At 35.5% G+C, this 15,949-nt stretch overlaps 1 protein-coding gene across 1 annotated transcript in view; it reads left to right on the top strand.

The window, feature by feature from the left end:
* CACNA2D1 (calcium voltage-gated channel auxiliary subunit alpha2delta 1) overlaps positions 1-15,949 on the top strand; it is a 514,071-nt gene that overhangs the window by 477,188 nt on the left and 20,934 nt on the right. Inside the window, exons 25-36 of the mRNA XM_022554402.3 lie at positions 1,419-1,506; positions 2,602-2,664; positions 3,348-3,451; positions 4,337-4,423; positions 7,273-7,340; positions 7,723-7,761; positions 9,761-9,832; positions 10,695-10,847; positions 10,934-10,986; positions 12,600-12,655; positions 13,059-13,188; positions 15,400-15,509. Of these exons, the coding sequence (XP_022410110.1) occupies positions 1,419-1,506; positions 2,602-2,664; positions 3,348-3,451; positions 4,337-4,423; positions 7,273-7,340; positions 7,723-7,761; positions 9,761-9,832; positions 10,695-10,847; positions 10,934-10,986; positions 12,600-12,655; positions 13,059-13,188; positions 15,400-15,509 (1,023 nt within the window). The remainder of the gene's footprint in view (positions 1-1,418; positions 1,507-2,601; positions 2,665-3,347; positions 3,452-4,336; positions 4,424-7,272; positions 7,341-7,722; positions 7,762-9,760; positions 9,833-10,694; positions 10,848-10,933; positions 10,987-12,599; positions 12,656-13,058; positions 13,189-15,399; positions 15,510-15,949) is intronic.

Genomic DNA, 15,949 nt, shown 5'->3' on the forward strand with positions numbered 1-15,949 from the left:
ATTTTCCTGTGACAGTGTTATAGATTTTTCTCAATCATACTTTACCTCATGTTATCAATAATCTGTAAAACCAACTCTAAAAGTAGATATCAGTGATTGAAATGTAACTGTCCTAAATGGTTTTTTTTTAAAGAGGTACAAGTTTAACTTTGCTTTATAAAAGTACTTAATCCATCAGTAAAATTACAGTTCTCATCTATTGTTTAAGTTAATATATTAAACTACCTAAATGTGAATGCTGTAGAGTGGTTGTCTTCTTCATATTCTTCTTTATTTTTGAATTAAAGTAAAAATGAAAAGTGTAAATGTATAAAATGGTAAAGCTTAATACTAATAATCTATTGCGTGTAACCAGCTGCAGGAGACAGATTTCAAGATTGATTTTAGGCTTAGAGCATAATGAAAATATGAATCAAACTATGAAATTACTTGCAACATTGATTTATATTACAGATTAAAACAATGGTCTCTTTTGTTTTACCTAAAAGGATTTAAGAATTAAAAGGATTTAAGAATTAAAATATATCACTCACTTTCCAAAAGGATTATTTTTTATAGTGATTGTTTCTAAAACAATGTAATAAAAGTTCCTAGAATGAATTGAAATGAAGTCTAAAATATGGATTAAATTGATCCTTTAATCTTGAGTGAAAGATACATTGAGGTAAAGTAATTAAAAGGAACTAAAATGTTTTCTAGCCTATGCCACTCCCAATTCTTGTGGTAATACAATATTAACTAAGACCATATATTCCATATCTGAATAAAATGAAATAAGAAGTGTGAAGTTTCAGTCGGTACTTGTAGGTTATTTCAGAGCTTTATGGGCTTAGAGCAGAGAAGCCAAGAGAAAGGGAAGAAGGCAACATTTTTTGTTTAAGAGAGTGTATTCATTGACCCTTGGTCCTCGTCATCTCTTCCCTCCATTACCTTCAAACCTGGGCTAATACTCTCTTCAGTTACTCCAGAAGTGACAGCCTGAAGCCTGTGCTCTTTCATCAGTACCAGCAGATTCCAAAAGCCGGTCTTGGAGCAGTGCTGGTCTGTGATAAGTTATTCTGTTCCTTGGCCCCAAAACAGAAAACAAAAAAACAAAGAAAACCCTATATGTATTATGTAGTTTTATATTTAGGCATAAAATCGTCTGTGAAATTATGATACTTTGGAATCCTTATCTTTTTGATAGCATTTATAAAATAATTTGCCTAATTTAGAATTGGTTTTTCCACTTCTAATTTTGTCCATATCCTGAAAAATGGAAGAGGAACAATATAAAAAATGTAGAAAATTAATAAGGTTACATTTTTAAATTCATAGAAATATCCACTCTAAATTGCTTCTGGAAATAGAAAATGTTTGTTTCATTAATATCCTAATTAAACTATATGGGTGTAATTGAGGCTTTCCTTCTCTGTTAGGCAATACGGACTTGATTAATAGAGTCTTGCTGGATGCCGGCTTTACAAATGAACTTGTCCAGAATTACTGGAGTAAGCAGAAAAACATGTAAGTGTTTGTCTTATTAATAAAAGATATATATTCTGTATTTCAGTTTAGCTTCTCTCTGGGAAATTTTTGGAAAATAAGTCTCAAATTTAAAGTTTATTATTTATCTTTAATAACCGTTTCCCAGGAAAACCATTTTGCAGTTGTTGACAACTTGAATTTTCAGTTGTGGGTGTGTGTCAGGACTAACATCTACCATTACTCAGCTTTACACATGTATATGCTACAGTGTGAATGATCAAATTAAATAGGTGTGCTTGCGTGTGTCTCAGTGTTGGTGGTAAACTAGGGCTTCTAGTAAATGTTCAGTTAGCTTTCTAATAGCCCTGCCCTACAGCCAGTCAAGACAGGGAGAAATCTGACGATGGTTCTCGTTTCCAGTCTCTTCTCCGCCCCATTTCCAATCAACCACCAAGTGCTAAATATTGTTTCTAAAAATGTTTTCCTCTCTGCCTCATACTCAGGGTTCTAATTGTTTTCCATATCTAAGAAATCACAGCAGCTGATGTCTCCGCCTTTAGGGCTTCCAATTCCTCTGCCCACAGGCCCCAGGCTGTTCTCCATGTAACTCATACTTTCCAGAGTCTCACTTTTAAAACGGAGCCCTAACTTCAGGGTGAAGGTGAAGCAGCCTCTCCAGCGTGGATTTCACGATCACTCATGAGCTGACCATTCTTCAGAAGCTTATACTTGCAACTTTACCTCCTGTTGTTTCTCACCTCATGCCTTATGCTTTTATTACACCAAATACTACCACTCTTCACTAGCTTTCCCTTACATGTACTCTTTTCTTTACATGTGATGTCTTCCTGTCATCTGTGTTAACTCCCATTCCATCTTCAGCATGCAGCTATCTCATTATTTCTTATGAAATGTCTTCCTTAAGCATCCTCCCTTTAACTATTTCTTAGATATTTTAAGAAATATCTAAAAACTATGTTTTATTAAAACATACTTTACATCTATTGATACATTTACTTCGGCTTCCTTTATCTCAGGAACTCATTCTGTTTCTCTTTGTACCACCAACACCTAAACTAACACCTTACAAAGAATAAGTTGAATGAAATTTCCTTCTTTTGTCTTCTGTTCCAGCAAGGGAGTGAAAGCACGGTTTGTTGTGACTGATGGTGGGATTACCAGAGTTTATCCCAAAGAGTAAGTTCAAATAGCATCTGTAAAAATTACTAGATTACAAAGGACTACTCCAAGGATCTGTACCTTACTGTATAAGGAAGCCATTCTTCAGAGAAACTGATCATTATTAGTAGTTAAATTGGAATTCACCTGAAGTACTTAATTATTAAAATACTCCATTTCTTTCAAAAATGCTATTATAATTCTTCAATGATGTTTTTGCTTGTCATATATATTACAACATTGAAGAGGTTATCAGAGAGATTTCTCTCTTCATAGACATAAGCTAACCTGGTTAAATGAACATAATGGTGATTACATATATGTCAATTGGCAATGTTTGCATAGCACTTCATTGTTTTCACTGTTCTATGGATTTTATCTGTGTTTATCTTCAGAAGAGTCCATAAAGTGGGCTGTGTAGGCTCATTAATATTAATTGACTTATTAACTGACTTGTCTATAATAAGCTGGCTAGTAAATGGCAGAGTAAAACTAGACGTCAGCTTTTTCTGCTCCTTAGTTTAATTCTAAGCAGATCTGTTGCTTAGTAGTGAATGTCATTTACACCATCAATTACCACTAACTTCCTTAGACATACCTAAGATACAGACATATCTGTAAAGTTTAGTGGTGTCCACAGAGGGAAAAGTAAGTTATTGAGTAGATTAAAGAATAAAAATGATGACCCATTTCCTCCTTAGGGCTGGAGAAAATTGGCAAGAAAACCCAGAAACATATGAGGACAGCTTTTATAAAAGAAGTCTTGATAACGATAACTATGTTTTCACTGCTCCGTACTTTAACAGTAAGTATTGCTTTAGAATTCAGCCATCTCAATTCCTTTTTTAAAAATAAATTATTGCTACTACCTGCTTCCCCCCACACAAACAATATATTTTATATTATTTGCTCAGAATAGTCATCATTAAGCATATACCATGTGCACGACATTGGAAGGACAGAAGCATCCATTTAGTTGAGGAAGTAAAATGCATCTACAAGAAATCAGCCACCCAGTAATATAAAGACAGCATATCTACAGGCATGCATAATACATTGAAACACATATAGATCATCCCTCATTTCACAAACTGCAAATATATTTAAGAATGTTTAATGAATTTTAAAAATGTAATTAATCAGTTTGCTCTTTAATCGGTATTAGTTGCATAACATTTATAAAAATTAATAATAGCCTATATTTTAAAATACTGGGTTCTTTCCCTAAAACTTTCTAATTTAATCCTTCATCCTTTCTGGGGGTTGGTTCTACCATCACCATTTTCACAAATGGGGAAACTGAAGTTCAGAGAATTTCAGTTTTTCCAGGAATATGTATCTTTTACAGTTTTACAGCAGTTTTGTGAATCTAAGGTCAATCTTTCTGCTTTACTTCAGCAGCCTCCCCAATATTGTAGTAAGTGTCAAAGCAGGGATTTGGTGTGCATTCTTTATTGTGAGAGTGATGCAGCCAAGCTGAGTAATTCTCATTCCAAAGTCACTTCATGCAAACCAATTCCTGGACACTCTAATTAGCCTGCTATAAAATGGAAGGAAAGGGAAGAGGAGACCACTTCTTGATAACATATTTATGCTAGAACATTTAAGTAAAACAGTATCCACCTGTACCTGTTAAAAGAAATGTAATATTATTTGATTTATCTAGATAGGTCTATTTTTCCTTTTTTAGAAAGTGGACCTGGTGCTTATGAATCAGGCATTATGGTAAGCAAAGCTGTAGAAATATACATCCAAGGAAAACTTCTTAAACCTGCAGGTAAGCACATATATTGTATACACATACACACAACCAAAATTAAATGTGACCTACTGTTTATATTATCAACTGGCACTGATTATCAGGAAGGCTATCAGAAAGCTTCAACGAAAATAAAGTCAAATTTGAAAAATAAAATGAAACACAATTAGTTACATGTGAGATTGGGGATAAAATAAGAGTTGAGTTTTCAAAGAAGTGTGTATGTTTAAACACTCTTGACATAAATTTAGGGAGTCAGTTTCGTGTTGTATATCAAAATTCTAATTGCTGGATTGATCCAGCAATTCCACTCAGAAGTCTATCCTATAAAGTATTTCAAATATACAAAAGTAGATATGGGCAAGGATGTGAATATTTGTAATAATTTAAACATGAAAAGTTAAGTTTCCATCATTGGGGGAAAAGATAAATTGTGGCATATCTATACTATGTATCTGTTAAAAAGAATTAGGTAGGGATCTATTTTTAAAAAACCTTACAATAAAATATATAGAATAATGAGTCTTTTGGTAAAAGAAATCAAGCAAATGAAAAAGTTCATAAAACTAAGCATCAGTGGGAATTAGAAGTGGGCTGGAATGAACAGATGCAGTAAAAGTTAAAAAAAAAAAAAAGTATAATTCAGTATTGTTTGAATTTTAGAAAAAATAGGCCAGATTGAGAAGGTAGATAAACTCCTGTCTGCTCTTGAGGGCAATTTCACCCCCCAGTGGTTGAACTGCATACATTCACTCCATTATTCACTCAGCAACTCATTCACTCCTTCCTTCATTCTCTCAATTGCACATTTACTCATTCAATCGTATTCTCTCAATCACTCATTCACGTGCCACCTACTCACCTACCTACTCATCCACTCATTTATCCACACTTCAGCAAGCATTTCTTCTTTTGTCTTTTTTGAATTTTTTTAACATCTTTATCGGAGTATAATGCTTTACAATGATGTGTTAGTTTCTGCTGTATAACAAAGTGAATCAGCTATACATGTACATATATCCCCATATCTCCTCCCTTTTGCGTCTCCCTCCCACCCTCCTTTTCCCACCCCTCTAGGTGGTCACAAAGCACCAAGCTGATCTCCCTGTGCTATGCGGCGGCTTCCCACTAGCTATTTTACATTTGGTAGTATATATACGTCCATGCCGCTCTCTCACTTCGTCCCAGCTTACCCTTCCCCCTCCCCATGTCCTCAAGTCCAGTCTCTACATCTGCATCTTTATTCCTGTCCTGCTCCTAGGTTCTTCAGAACCTTTTTTATTTTTTTTAGATTCCATATATATGTGTTAGCATATGGTATTTGTTTTTCTCTTTCTGACTTACTTCACTCTGTATGACAGTCTCTAGGTCCATCCACCTCACTCCAAATAACTCAATTTCGTTCCTTTTTATGGCTGAGTAATATTCCATTGTATATATGTGCCACATCTTCTTTATCCATTCATCTGTCTGTGGACACTTAGGTTGTTTCCATGTCCTGGCTATTGTAAATAGAGCTGCAGTGAGCATTGTGGTACATGACTCTTTTTGAATTATGGTTTTCTCAGGGTATATGCCCAGTAGTGGGATTGCTGGGTCGTGTGGTAGTTCTATTTTTAGTTTTTTAAGGAACTTCCATACTGTTCTCCATAGTGGCTGTATCAATTTACATTCCCGCCAACAGTGCAAGAGGGTTCCCTTTTCTCCACACCCTCTCCAGCATTTATTGTTTCTAGATTTTTTGATGATGGCCATTCTGACCAGTGTGAGGTGATATACCTCATGTAGTTTTGATTTGCATTTCTGTAATGATTAGTGATGTTGAGCACCCTTTCATGTGTTTGTTGGCAATCTGTATTATCTTCTTTGGAGAAATGTCTGTTTAGGTCTTCTGCCCATTTTTGGACTGGGTTGTTTGTTTTTTTTGATATTGAGCTGCATGTGCTGCTTGTATATTTTGGAGATTAATCCTTTGTCAGTTGCTTCGTTTGCAAATATTTTCTCCCATTCTGAGGGTTGTCTTTTCATCTTGTTTATGGTTTCCTTTGCTGTGCAAAAGCTTTTAAGTTTCATTAGGTCCCATTTGTTTATTTTTGTTTTTATTTCCCTTTCTCTAGGAGGTGGGTCAAAAAGGATCTTGCTGTGATTTATGTCATAGGGTGTTCTGCCTATGTTTTCCTCTAAGAGTTTGATAGTGTCTGGCCTTACATTTAGCCCTTTAATCCATTTTGAGTTTATTTTTGTGTATGGTGTTTGTTAGGGAGTGTTCTAATTTCATTCTTTTACATGTAGCTGTCCAGTTTTCCCAGCACCACTTATTGAAGAGACTGTCTTTTCTCCATTGTATATTCTCAGCAAACATTTCTTAAGCACCTACTGCATGCACTGGTCAGGTTAGGGAAGCCTCTTAAAACCCACCACCTTGAATGACCTCATATTTATAAAGCTATTCCTGACACTCCTTTTTTTAAGCCTCCTTTATTAGTTAATTAACCAGGTTATAGTAAATAAATGTGTGTATAAACGAAGTTTATATAACACTTTAAGAGCTATTAGCATTACTTTTTAATGAAAACCCCAAGAAATATATGTCTGTAATAAACATTATAAAATAGCATTAAATTGAATATAAATTAAATTATCATACCCTAGAAATTATATTGTAGCTAATTAAATTTGCCACCTTTTAAATGAATTTGAATCAGCTTTTCAATGTATATCTGCAATTAAACAGATTTTTTTTTTTCTCTTAAGAAACTTACATTTGCCTGCTCAGGAATTTTTAAATGTGAGAGGAAAGATAAATGAGAATTATAGCTACATTTTTTAAATGTATGTGTCAATTTTTCTTTACATGATTGTTTCAGTTGTTGGAATTAAAATTGATATAAATTCCTGGATAGAGAATTTCACCAAAACATCAATCAGGGATCCGGTAAGATAACTTTTTAAAAAATTCTTATGCTACATTTACTGATCTTAGAAAGCAAAGTCTTATACAGTGACAAAATAAATTTTCGATGCTACTACATTGAAGCAGAATTATGAATTACCATTTTTTCAAAGAATTTTTTGTTTAGTCAACTAATAAATAATAGGAAGATATTTCAGTATTATAATTTAAAATGCTAGTTTAAATATTTATTGGCTGATATTTTCTAATTTGTAAAGATAAAGCTATTGACTAGACTATTGTTTAATCTTTTATACTAATTGTTATAAAATTTCTAATTACAGTATGGTAATAATTAAAATGATATAATTAAAATCCAACTAGAAAGATAATATGAGGTGATAACTGTATTTCTGTCTTTCAGTGTGCTGGTCCAGTTTGTGACTGTAAAAGAAACAGTGATGTAAGAAAACTCTTTAAAATGGAATTTTTAAGTACAATTTTTTGTGTTACTCTTCCTAAGACTCTAATGATAAAGAAAGATGCAGGAAGGTTTAGTCAAATGCTAAAAAAATATTGTATGGGATTGTGAACTAATTCATAGATAAGAATTTGAATTATATGCTTTTAATTCCTAACCTTAAACATTAGAAGCATTTTTAAATATTCATTAAAAAGCCATATCAACATAGACTGTATTCGCTTCAGTCTCAATTGTGTTAGATTCTTTTGTACATATAAATACAAATTCATTTCTGACCAGAGTTTCTAAACTGAAGCATATTTATTGATTATCAGTGCAATCTTCCCTCATCTTTTGCACTGTATCTGAATTTTTCACACTGTGTTTATAGTGGTGAGAAAGGTTTTTTAACTAAACCTTGGTATTACATAGTTTTACTTGCCTGGATTGGATTTTACGTTGTCTTCTATTACTTCCATTTCTGTTTGAGAAATTGAAAAAGCAAATGTCAACTTGCTTTGTTCCAAGCTGTAAGATGCTGTAAGAATGGTACTAGAGGGCTTCCCTGGTGGCACAGTGGTTGAGAGTCCGCCTACTGATGCAGGGGACACGGGTTCGTGCCCCGGTCTGGGAAGATCCCACATGCCGCGGAGCGGCTGGGCCGGGCCCGCGAGCCACGGCCGCTGAGCCTGCGCTTCGGGAGCCTGTGCTCCGCAACGGGAGAGGCCACAACAGTGAGAGGCCTGCGTACCGCAAAAAAAAAAAAAAAAAAAAAAAAGAATGGTACTAGATAAATTATTCATATAATGAATAAGAATGACAAATTCCACTATTTTCTTTCAGTCCTCTTATGTACGTCTATATATTTCCAAAGGAAGCAGGGGTTTCATATCATTTTATTCACTCCTAGTCTTGTGAAATCATAAGCCAGTAATTTTAATTATTTTTGTAACATTCATTTTACATACACTATGTATCAGCTGTTTTTAGAGCAAAGGTTTTAGCAAGCTCCTTTCATGTTAGAAAAATAGAGTGCATTACGTCCCCAAATCTGAAAACAATGTTTTTGTGATTTTATACAATAAAAATTATTAAATTGATTCATGCATTTAAACATAACTTAAACTGGATGGGAATACTTTAGGATATATGATTATTTTTCCTCTGTCAGAGGCATTTTTTTTGCCTTGTTTCCTGCTTTTACATCTGAGATTATCCAATCAAATATTTTTAGTATAAAATAGTTAGAAATAACCTCATGCTGCTGCTCTTTATTTTTAAGCGTGTGATGAATATTGCCCCAAATGGATTTTTCTTAATGTCTTTCTTGTCAAAATCTTAAGTATGTGTTTAAAATAATAATTGTACATTATTAAATGTTTTGGTTTATCCAATTTCCTGGTTCATTTAGATGACAGTGGGGTGGTGAAAAGATTACTTCTAATTTGTTCTTATGTTTTCGTTCAGACTGAGTTGACTTTTTTTTTTTTGGTCTACATTGGGTCTTCGTTGCTGCACGCGGGCTTTCTTTAGTTGCAGCAAGCAGGGGCTACTCTTCATTGTGGTGCAGTGGCTTCTCTTGTTGCGGAACACAGGCTCTACGTGTGCGGGCTTCAGTAGTTGCGGCGTGTGGGCTCAGTAGTTGTGGCTTGGTTGCTCCGCGGCATGTCGGATCTTCCCGGACCAGGGCTCAAACCCGTTTTCCCCTGCATTGGCGGGTGATTCTTAACCACTGCACCACCAGGGAAGTCCCTGAGTTGACTATTTTAACTAGACGGATCGTGGTGGAATTTCAAGCCTTGATGGTTTGACAGCAATCTATATGCATGCCCTTAATTTATTTCATCAGAATCTCCTGAGCATATATGTTCAAGAGAAGATACAGTTATCTAAGTTTTTCTCCTATTTTTATTGTTATAATCATCTATATAATGGAGTAATGATTATGTAACCTAACCTTCCTAAAAAAGTGTATTAACTGTTATTTTTGTTTTGCTAGGTAATGGATTGTGTGATTCTAGATGACGGTGGGTTTCTTTTGATGGCAAATCATGATGATTACACTAACCAGGTATGTACCTAAAGTGGCAAGGAGTAGGGTTTCCAAAGTGTGTTTCCCTGATCAGCATTACAAAACCCCTTCACACCACTATAAAAATTGATAATTGAAGTTCTTAATGTAAATATAAAGCATTAAGAAATGCATCCTAAAACTAGTTTTCCTTATATTTGTTAGCTGAGTTTACTTTCTGGTAGGGTTACCATTAAAATATAGAGCTAAGGATTTTAACATCATATGAACTTTTTATTTTTGATCTCTCAGAAATTTAGAAAATTTTCACATATTAATCAGTTGATAATGGCAGTCCTAATACATAGCTGGTTTGAAACAGATGAAAATTCTAACCTGAAATTTGGAAATTGGCAAGTTAGGCTCTTTGGTTTACACAGGATTTTAAACAAAGTAGAATTAATTGCCAACTAATTTCGTTTCTGAATCTGTATATCTGGCTTCTCTTTAAAAAACAAACAAAAAAGATCTCTCAGTACTGGACAGTTTTCCTAAATTACAATATTTATGGGTTGGAATTGGCGAGCTACAGGTTGTCCCTATAGATGGGACTCACTCCAGTTCAGCACAGTCCCTACAAGTTTCTTTTTCTAGTTTCACCATTTCTCTTATTGGATTGTGACTTAAGGCTTAGTAAACTGTCCATTCCTTCCAAATAGCACAGGGAGCCATTCAGAAATGAGAATACCTAATCTCACTGGAGTTCTTTCAGAGTATCATATACTGGTTTATTACTTGCTTTTGTTTTCAAGCTCCTCAGTAGTTTTAGTTCTGTTTCTTTGTATCATTTCTTTTGTTTGTACTGGTTCAGGTGTTAATATTTGGCTTATATTTGACACTTTATTATTTTTTTCTGTACCAGATTGGAAGATTTTTTGGAGAGATTGATCCAAGTTTGATGAGACACCTGGTTAATATATCAGTTTATGCTTATAATAAATCTTATGATTATCAGTCAGTGTGTGAGCCTGGAGCTGCACCAAAGCAAGGAGCAGGGCATCGCTCAGCATACGTGGTCAGTAATATGCAACTCACCCTTCCATTCTCTCAGAGGGACACTCAGTGTAGATTAACGTAATGCTTTTTTATTCTATTTTATAGCCATCAATAGCAGACATATTACACATTGGCTGGTGGGCCACTGCTGCTGCCTGGTAAGTCAAAATTGTAGTTTTATTGGTATTGAGAGAAAACTGTTGTGAAATAGTAAAGAATGTGATGGAAAGATGGACATGTAGATAATTATTATGGGAACTTGTTTTTTCATTTCCTACAGCACATATTGGTAATATTCATAAGTATTTTTTCTTAATGATCACTGTAAAACCGTTACAGTTATTCAGCTTTTTATATGAAAACAGTATTATGCTCAGGCACACTTCAGCCTTTTCAGGGGCTTCTTTTACCTTTGGATCTGTTGAAACTCTTTTCATTTGTATTTTTTGTTTATATTATACTCAGTCCTTACATTTTAGGCATATTGATCTATAAAAAGTTACTATTTATTGCCTTCATTATGCAAGTTAAATGTCTTCATCCATCAAATTCATGACATGATGACTTATCTTTCTACCTCTTCATTTTTCTTACAAAGGCTGGCATCATTTTAGAAGCATCATGTTCCTGAAATGGATCTAATTCTTTTCACTGGTTCTACCCTTCCTCCCTCCTTCCCCTCTTACCTATATCCTGCCATCTATGAAAAGAAGACATTTAAACTGCTTATTGAGGCACTGTGGAAAGTCTGGAAGATCAAATTTGTCATTGTTTGGGTCTGATCAGTCAAGTAACTAATCCTCCTGTTGTGTCTGGGTCCGTTCTCTCCCTCCCTCCCTCCCTCCCTCCCTCTCTCTCTCGTATCATTACCCTACTGTATTGTATAAGTTTTATTCCATGTATATTAATCTATAACGTTCACTTGATGTTGTGGCTTTCCCAGCGAAAATTAAACGATTATGCCATTTTATTAAAATAGCAAAGATGTTAGATTAAAAATCCAATTTATTCTTTAAAAAATTGTGAAAAAGGGTGCTTTCTGTTCTGACAATGACATTTGTATATGAATTTACATAGGTTTTCTGAAGCTCGTAGTCATCGTGAAATACTTGATTGTCTTTATGCTATTTTCTGGCCAGAACCTTCCCCCTCCTCAGCCTCCCCCCCAACTTTTGTTTTAACTAAACTCAGTTCCAGATGAGTTTTTACTAATATTTGGCTCAATTGTCATTTATTGTAAAACTGATATATAGGGCATGCCATATGCCCTATATATAATATGTATATTTTATTTCATGAATGCCACATGATGTATTTACAAATATGTTCTATATTGTAAAGTAAATAGTTCGTAAACCCATGGTACAAAGTCATTTTTGTTTAGGGTTTTTTTCCTACCACAGAGCTTTAATAACTAAAATAAGGAGAAAATCTTGAGTGTGAAAACTACGCACCAGAATGATGACATTCTCCCTCTTAGAGTTATCACTTCTCCTGGCTCTGATTTTGTATTAGGTGTCTTGACACATATGTGTCCCTCACTGGGTCCTGAACACATCTGACTTCATGACTTCTTTTACAGAATGGAATTGACAATGTCTTGCATAATTTAAGAAATACTTATATAAAAATGCTCAACTTTCTATTAGCAAACTCTCAACTTTTTCCAAAAAGATGAAAAAGAAACGTGTTTGTGTACATGCCGAAAATACTCTGGTTTTTGTTATTTTATGAAGGAAAATATCAATACTTTTTCATATTTAAAATTCAGGTCTATTCTACAGCAGTTTCTCTTGAGTTTGACCTTTCCACGACTTCTTGAGGCAGGTATGTAAATGCTCAGATACTGTCATAATAATTAACATTTTCTTTTTGGATGCTCCGAGTTCAAAACTCAGAAAGTGCGTGTGTGTGAGAGAGAGAGAGATCGTCCATTTAACACTTTTGTAGGTTGAAATCTCTTTGTCAGAACTTTCCTACTGCCTTAGAAACATTCCTAGGTCACATTGGCCTCTGTTTTGCAGCTGTATTCAAACTCAAATGTATTCAAATTCATTTATTCTATTGATAGTTATTGGGCATCTTTAAGGGCTGCCACTACGTCACACGGAGTAAACAAGCCAGTTGAGGTGCCTGCCCTCATACATTTGTTTTGCTCTGTGAGAAATGAAAGCTCTGGGAGACCGACTGAAGTGTCCTCTCATGGTGATGGTCTTTATTTTCCCCACAGTTGAGATGGAAGATGACGACTTCACAGCCTCTCTATCAAAGCAGAGCTGCATTACCGAACAAACCCAGTATTTCTTCGATAACGATAGTAAATCATTCAGCGGTGTATTAGACTGTGGAAACTGTTCCAGGTAATTTGTTTCTTCATTTCTGGACTAGTCCTGTTTGACTAAGAAATTGTATTCACTTTTATAATCGTCACAGAAAATAACGGAGGTTGTCTTTTGAGTGCGAGAGATCTGAATAACTGCTTTGAAAATAATCAGAGCTCTTCAGTTTCTCTGAAAGTTTTTAAAATTAATTCTAACTCTGATAAGTTGTAATCCCTTCAACAGTAATAATTACGTGATCAAAAAAATTATACCCACTTTTAGGCAGAGCATAGAGTAACTTGATTGTGTTATATTTTGTCTCGAAGAATCCATATTAAAATTTTTCTAATGTCAAGATAGTTTCAGAGATTATTTTCTCTGATAAGATTAGAATTAATTATATTTACTAAACAGGTTAACAAAAATATTCTTGGCTAGTAAGTTTTACTTGTAGTCTTCACTTAAATTTAGAATTGAATGTATCTTTGAGTTGAAACTGAAAGAACTAGGAGAACATATCATTTCCTAAAATCAAGCTTAATGTTAGTCATCACCGCCCATAAAACATCTTGAAAACATTTTGGAAGAGATGGAGAGGTTTAATTTTGTTGTAATGAGAGAGAGAAAGGCAAGGTGGGAGATTTTTGAAGTTTTGAAAGGAAAGGGATAATCCATGTCACAGGATCCCTGAGAACGGAGCAGAAAGGCACGGAGTTGGGACACTTTGTTTTCAGTAGCTGAGGACAGCTTGTTCTAGAAGAAATGTTAACAGAGAGAAGAGGAAAGATGAGGAGGTGAGGTAATCTGAGCAGCTGACAGGGATGGAATAGGTAGTTGCTAGGCGATTTGGAAAAGAAGTCTGTAACAGTTAAAAATATATATATTTTCAGGAGGGGGTTAACTGAAACTAGCACAAATTTTTAATAGACATGGTCAGCATGATTTTATGACTTACTTTATTAAACCTGTATATCCTAGGAGGAGGAAGAGGAAAGGGGCAGAGTAAGGCATGTACTCAGAAAAAAGCATACCGTGTTGTTTCGAGATTAGTATATCAGGACATCACCTTCAGGAAACAGAACTGTGGCATGTTTAATGGGTACATCAGAAAGAGTTTAGAGTCTTTGGGCTTTCATTGACTGATGTTCAGTAACAGCAATATATACTTTAAAAAATGACTAAGTTAGGGGCTTCCCTGGTGGTGCAGTGGTTGAGAGTCCGCCTGCCGATGTAGGGGACACGGGTTCGTGCCCCGGTCTGGGAAGATCCCACATGCCGCGGAGCGGCTGGGCCCGTGAGCCATGGCCGCTGAGCCTGCGCGTCCAGAGCCTGTGCTCCACAGCGGGAGAGGCCACAACAGTGAGAGGCCCGCATATCGCAAAAAAAAAAAAAAAAAACTTAAGTTAAACTGTAAAGATCGTTATAAGATATTAAGTTAAATCATGCTTACATTTGCGCTGTGTAACTTTATGCTGTGTCCCACCTTCAATAGGTTAAAAAAAAAATCCCATTCTTTGAAAAATAAATTACTCTTTAATGACAGATCTACATTTTTATTGTGGAAGGTAGAAGCAGCTTAAGATGTGGAAATAAACACTGCATGGAATTCAAAGCCCATAATTCTGTCTATGCCTGTGTTGTCCCAACTCAGTAGTGACCAGCCACAGGTGGCAATTTTAATCATCAATGGCATTAATTAATATTACAGTTTTGTGCCTCAGTCACGCTAGTCACCATTTCAGGTGCTCAATAGCCTCATGTGGCAGTTGTTTACCATGCTGGTTAAAGCGGAAGACGTTGCTGTCTTCACAGAAAGTTGGTTGAACAGCACTGATCCAGACTTCAGTCTGCCATGACTTGGGGAAATGCTGAGCCATTTTTGTGCTCCTACTTTCCTTTACTGTAAAATAAGGCAACTTGGGCACATTTTCAGTGATAGATACCACAATTCCCTAAATATGTAAAATGAAACAACTAGATGGTGTTTATTTTGCATTGAGGACTATCATTTAAGAAACAAAGGTCACACTTAAAACATCTGTTGGAATTTTTTTAGTATTCATTTGAGAGATAGCATGTCCATGTTAATCAAACATGGTAATCTTTCTCTTCTAAAATCATTCAGTGTTACTGTTCGTGTAGGTGATGCTTTGTTTCAAAGGTCCTATTTTCTTTCATTTTAATGTGTAAAAATCTTTGAAATCTATTTTCTCATGATAATTTTTTCTGATTTTTAAAAATATTTTACAGAATCTTCCACGTAGAAAAACTTATGAACACCAACTTAATATTCATAATGGTTGAGAGCAAAGGGACTTGTCCCTGTGACACGCGATTGCTCATACAAGCAGAACAGACTTGTATCCTTTGACATTGGAGAGGTTTGGAATGGAAACCCATCTTAAAGCTGCGCATTTTGAACCTCGTCACGTTGTTCGTGCCCAGAAAGAGAAAACTATCACAGTGCTGAGATCACCTCACAGAGGCAGAATGGACCCTCCACACAAAATTTCATTTGGATGTCAAGACTGATGATGCTACACCTGCACCAAGAGGATGTGAAAGGCTTCCTACTGGTACCGTGAGTCTTTGTGGATAGAGCAGTGCAGGTTCCCAAGTAGCCCTGAAAATGGCTAGAGAGAGCAGGGAGAAGTCCTGGCTCGGGGTTTTATGGTGGTTGGGGACCATGCTGGGCTTTTGCCAGTGCTGCCTGGGGCTTGTTGGCCCAAACTTCCAGGCAGTGCCAAAGGAGGGGACACTCAGTCTTTCCTGTCAGCTCGCCCAGGTGTGGGACGGAAGG

The sequence above is a fragment of the Delphinapterus leucas genome, chromosome 9, assembly GCF_059928025.1.
Source record: "Delphinapterus leucas isolate spDelLeu-1000000601 "Yukka" chromosome 9, BTC_Dleu_Yukka2, whole genome shotgun sequence".
Taxonomy (NCBI): Eukaryota; Metazoa; Chordata; class Mammalia; order Artiodactyla; family Monodontidae; genus Delphinapterus; species Delphinapterus leucas.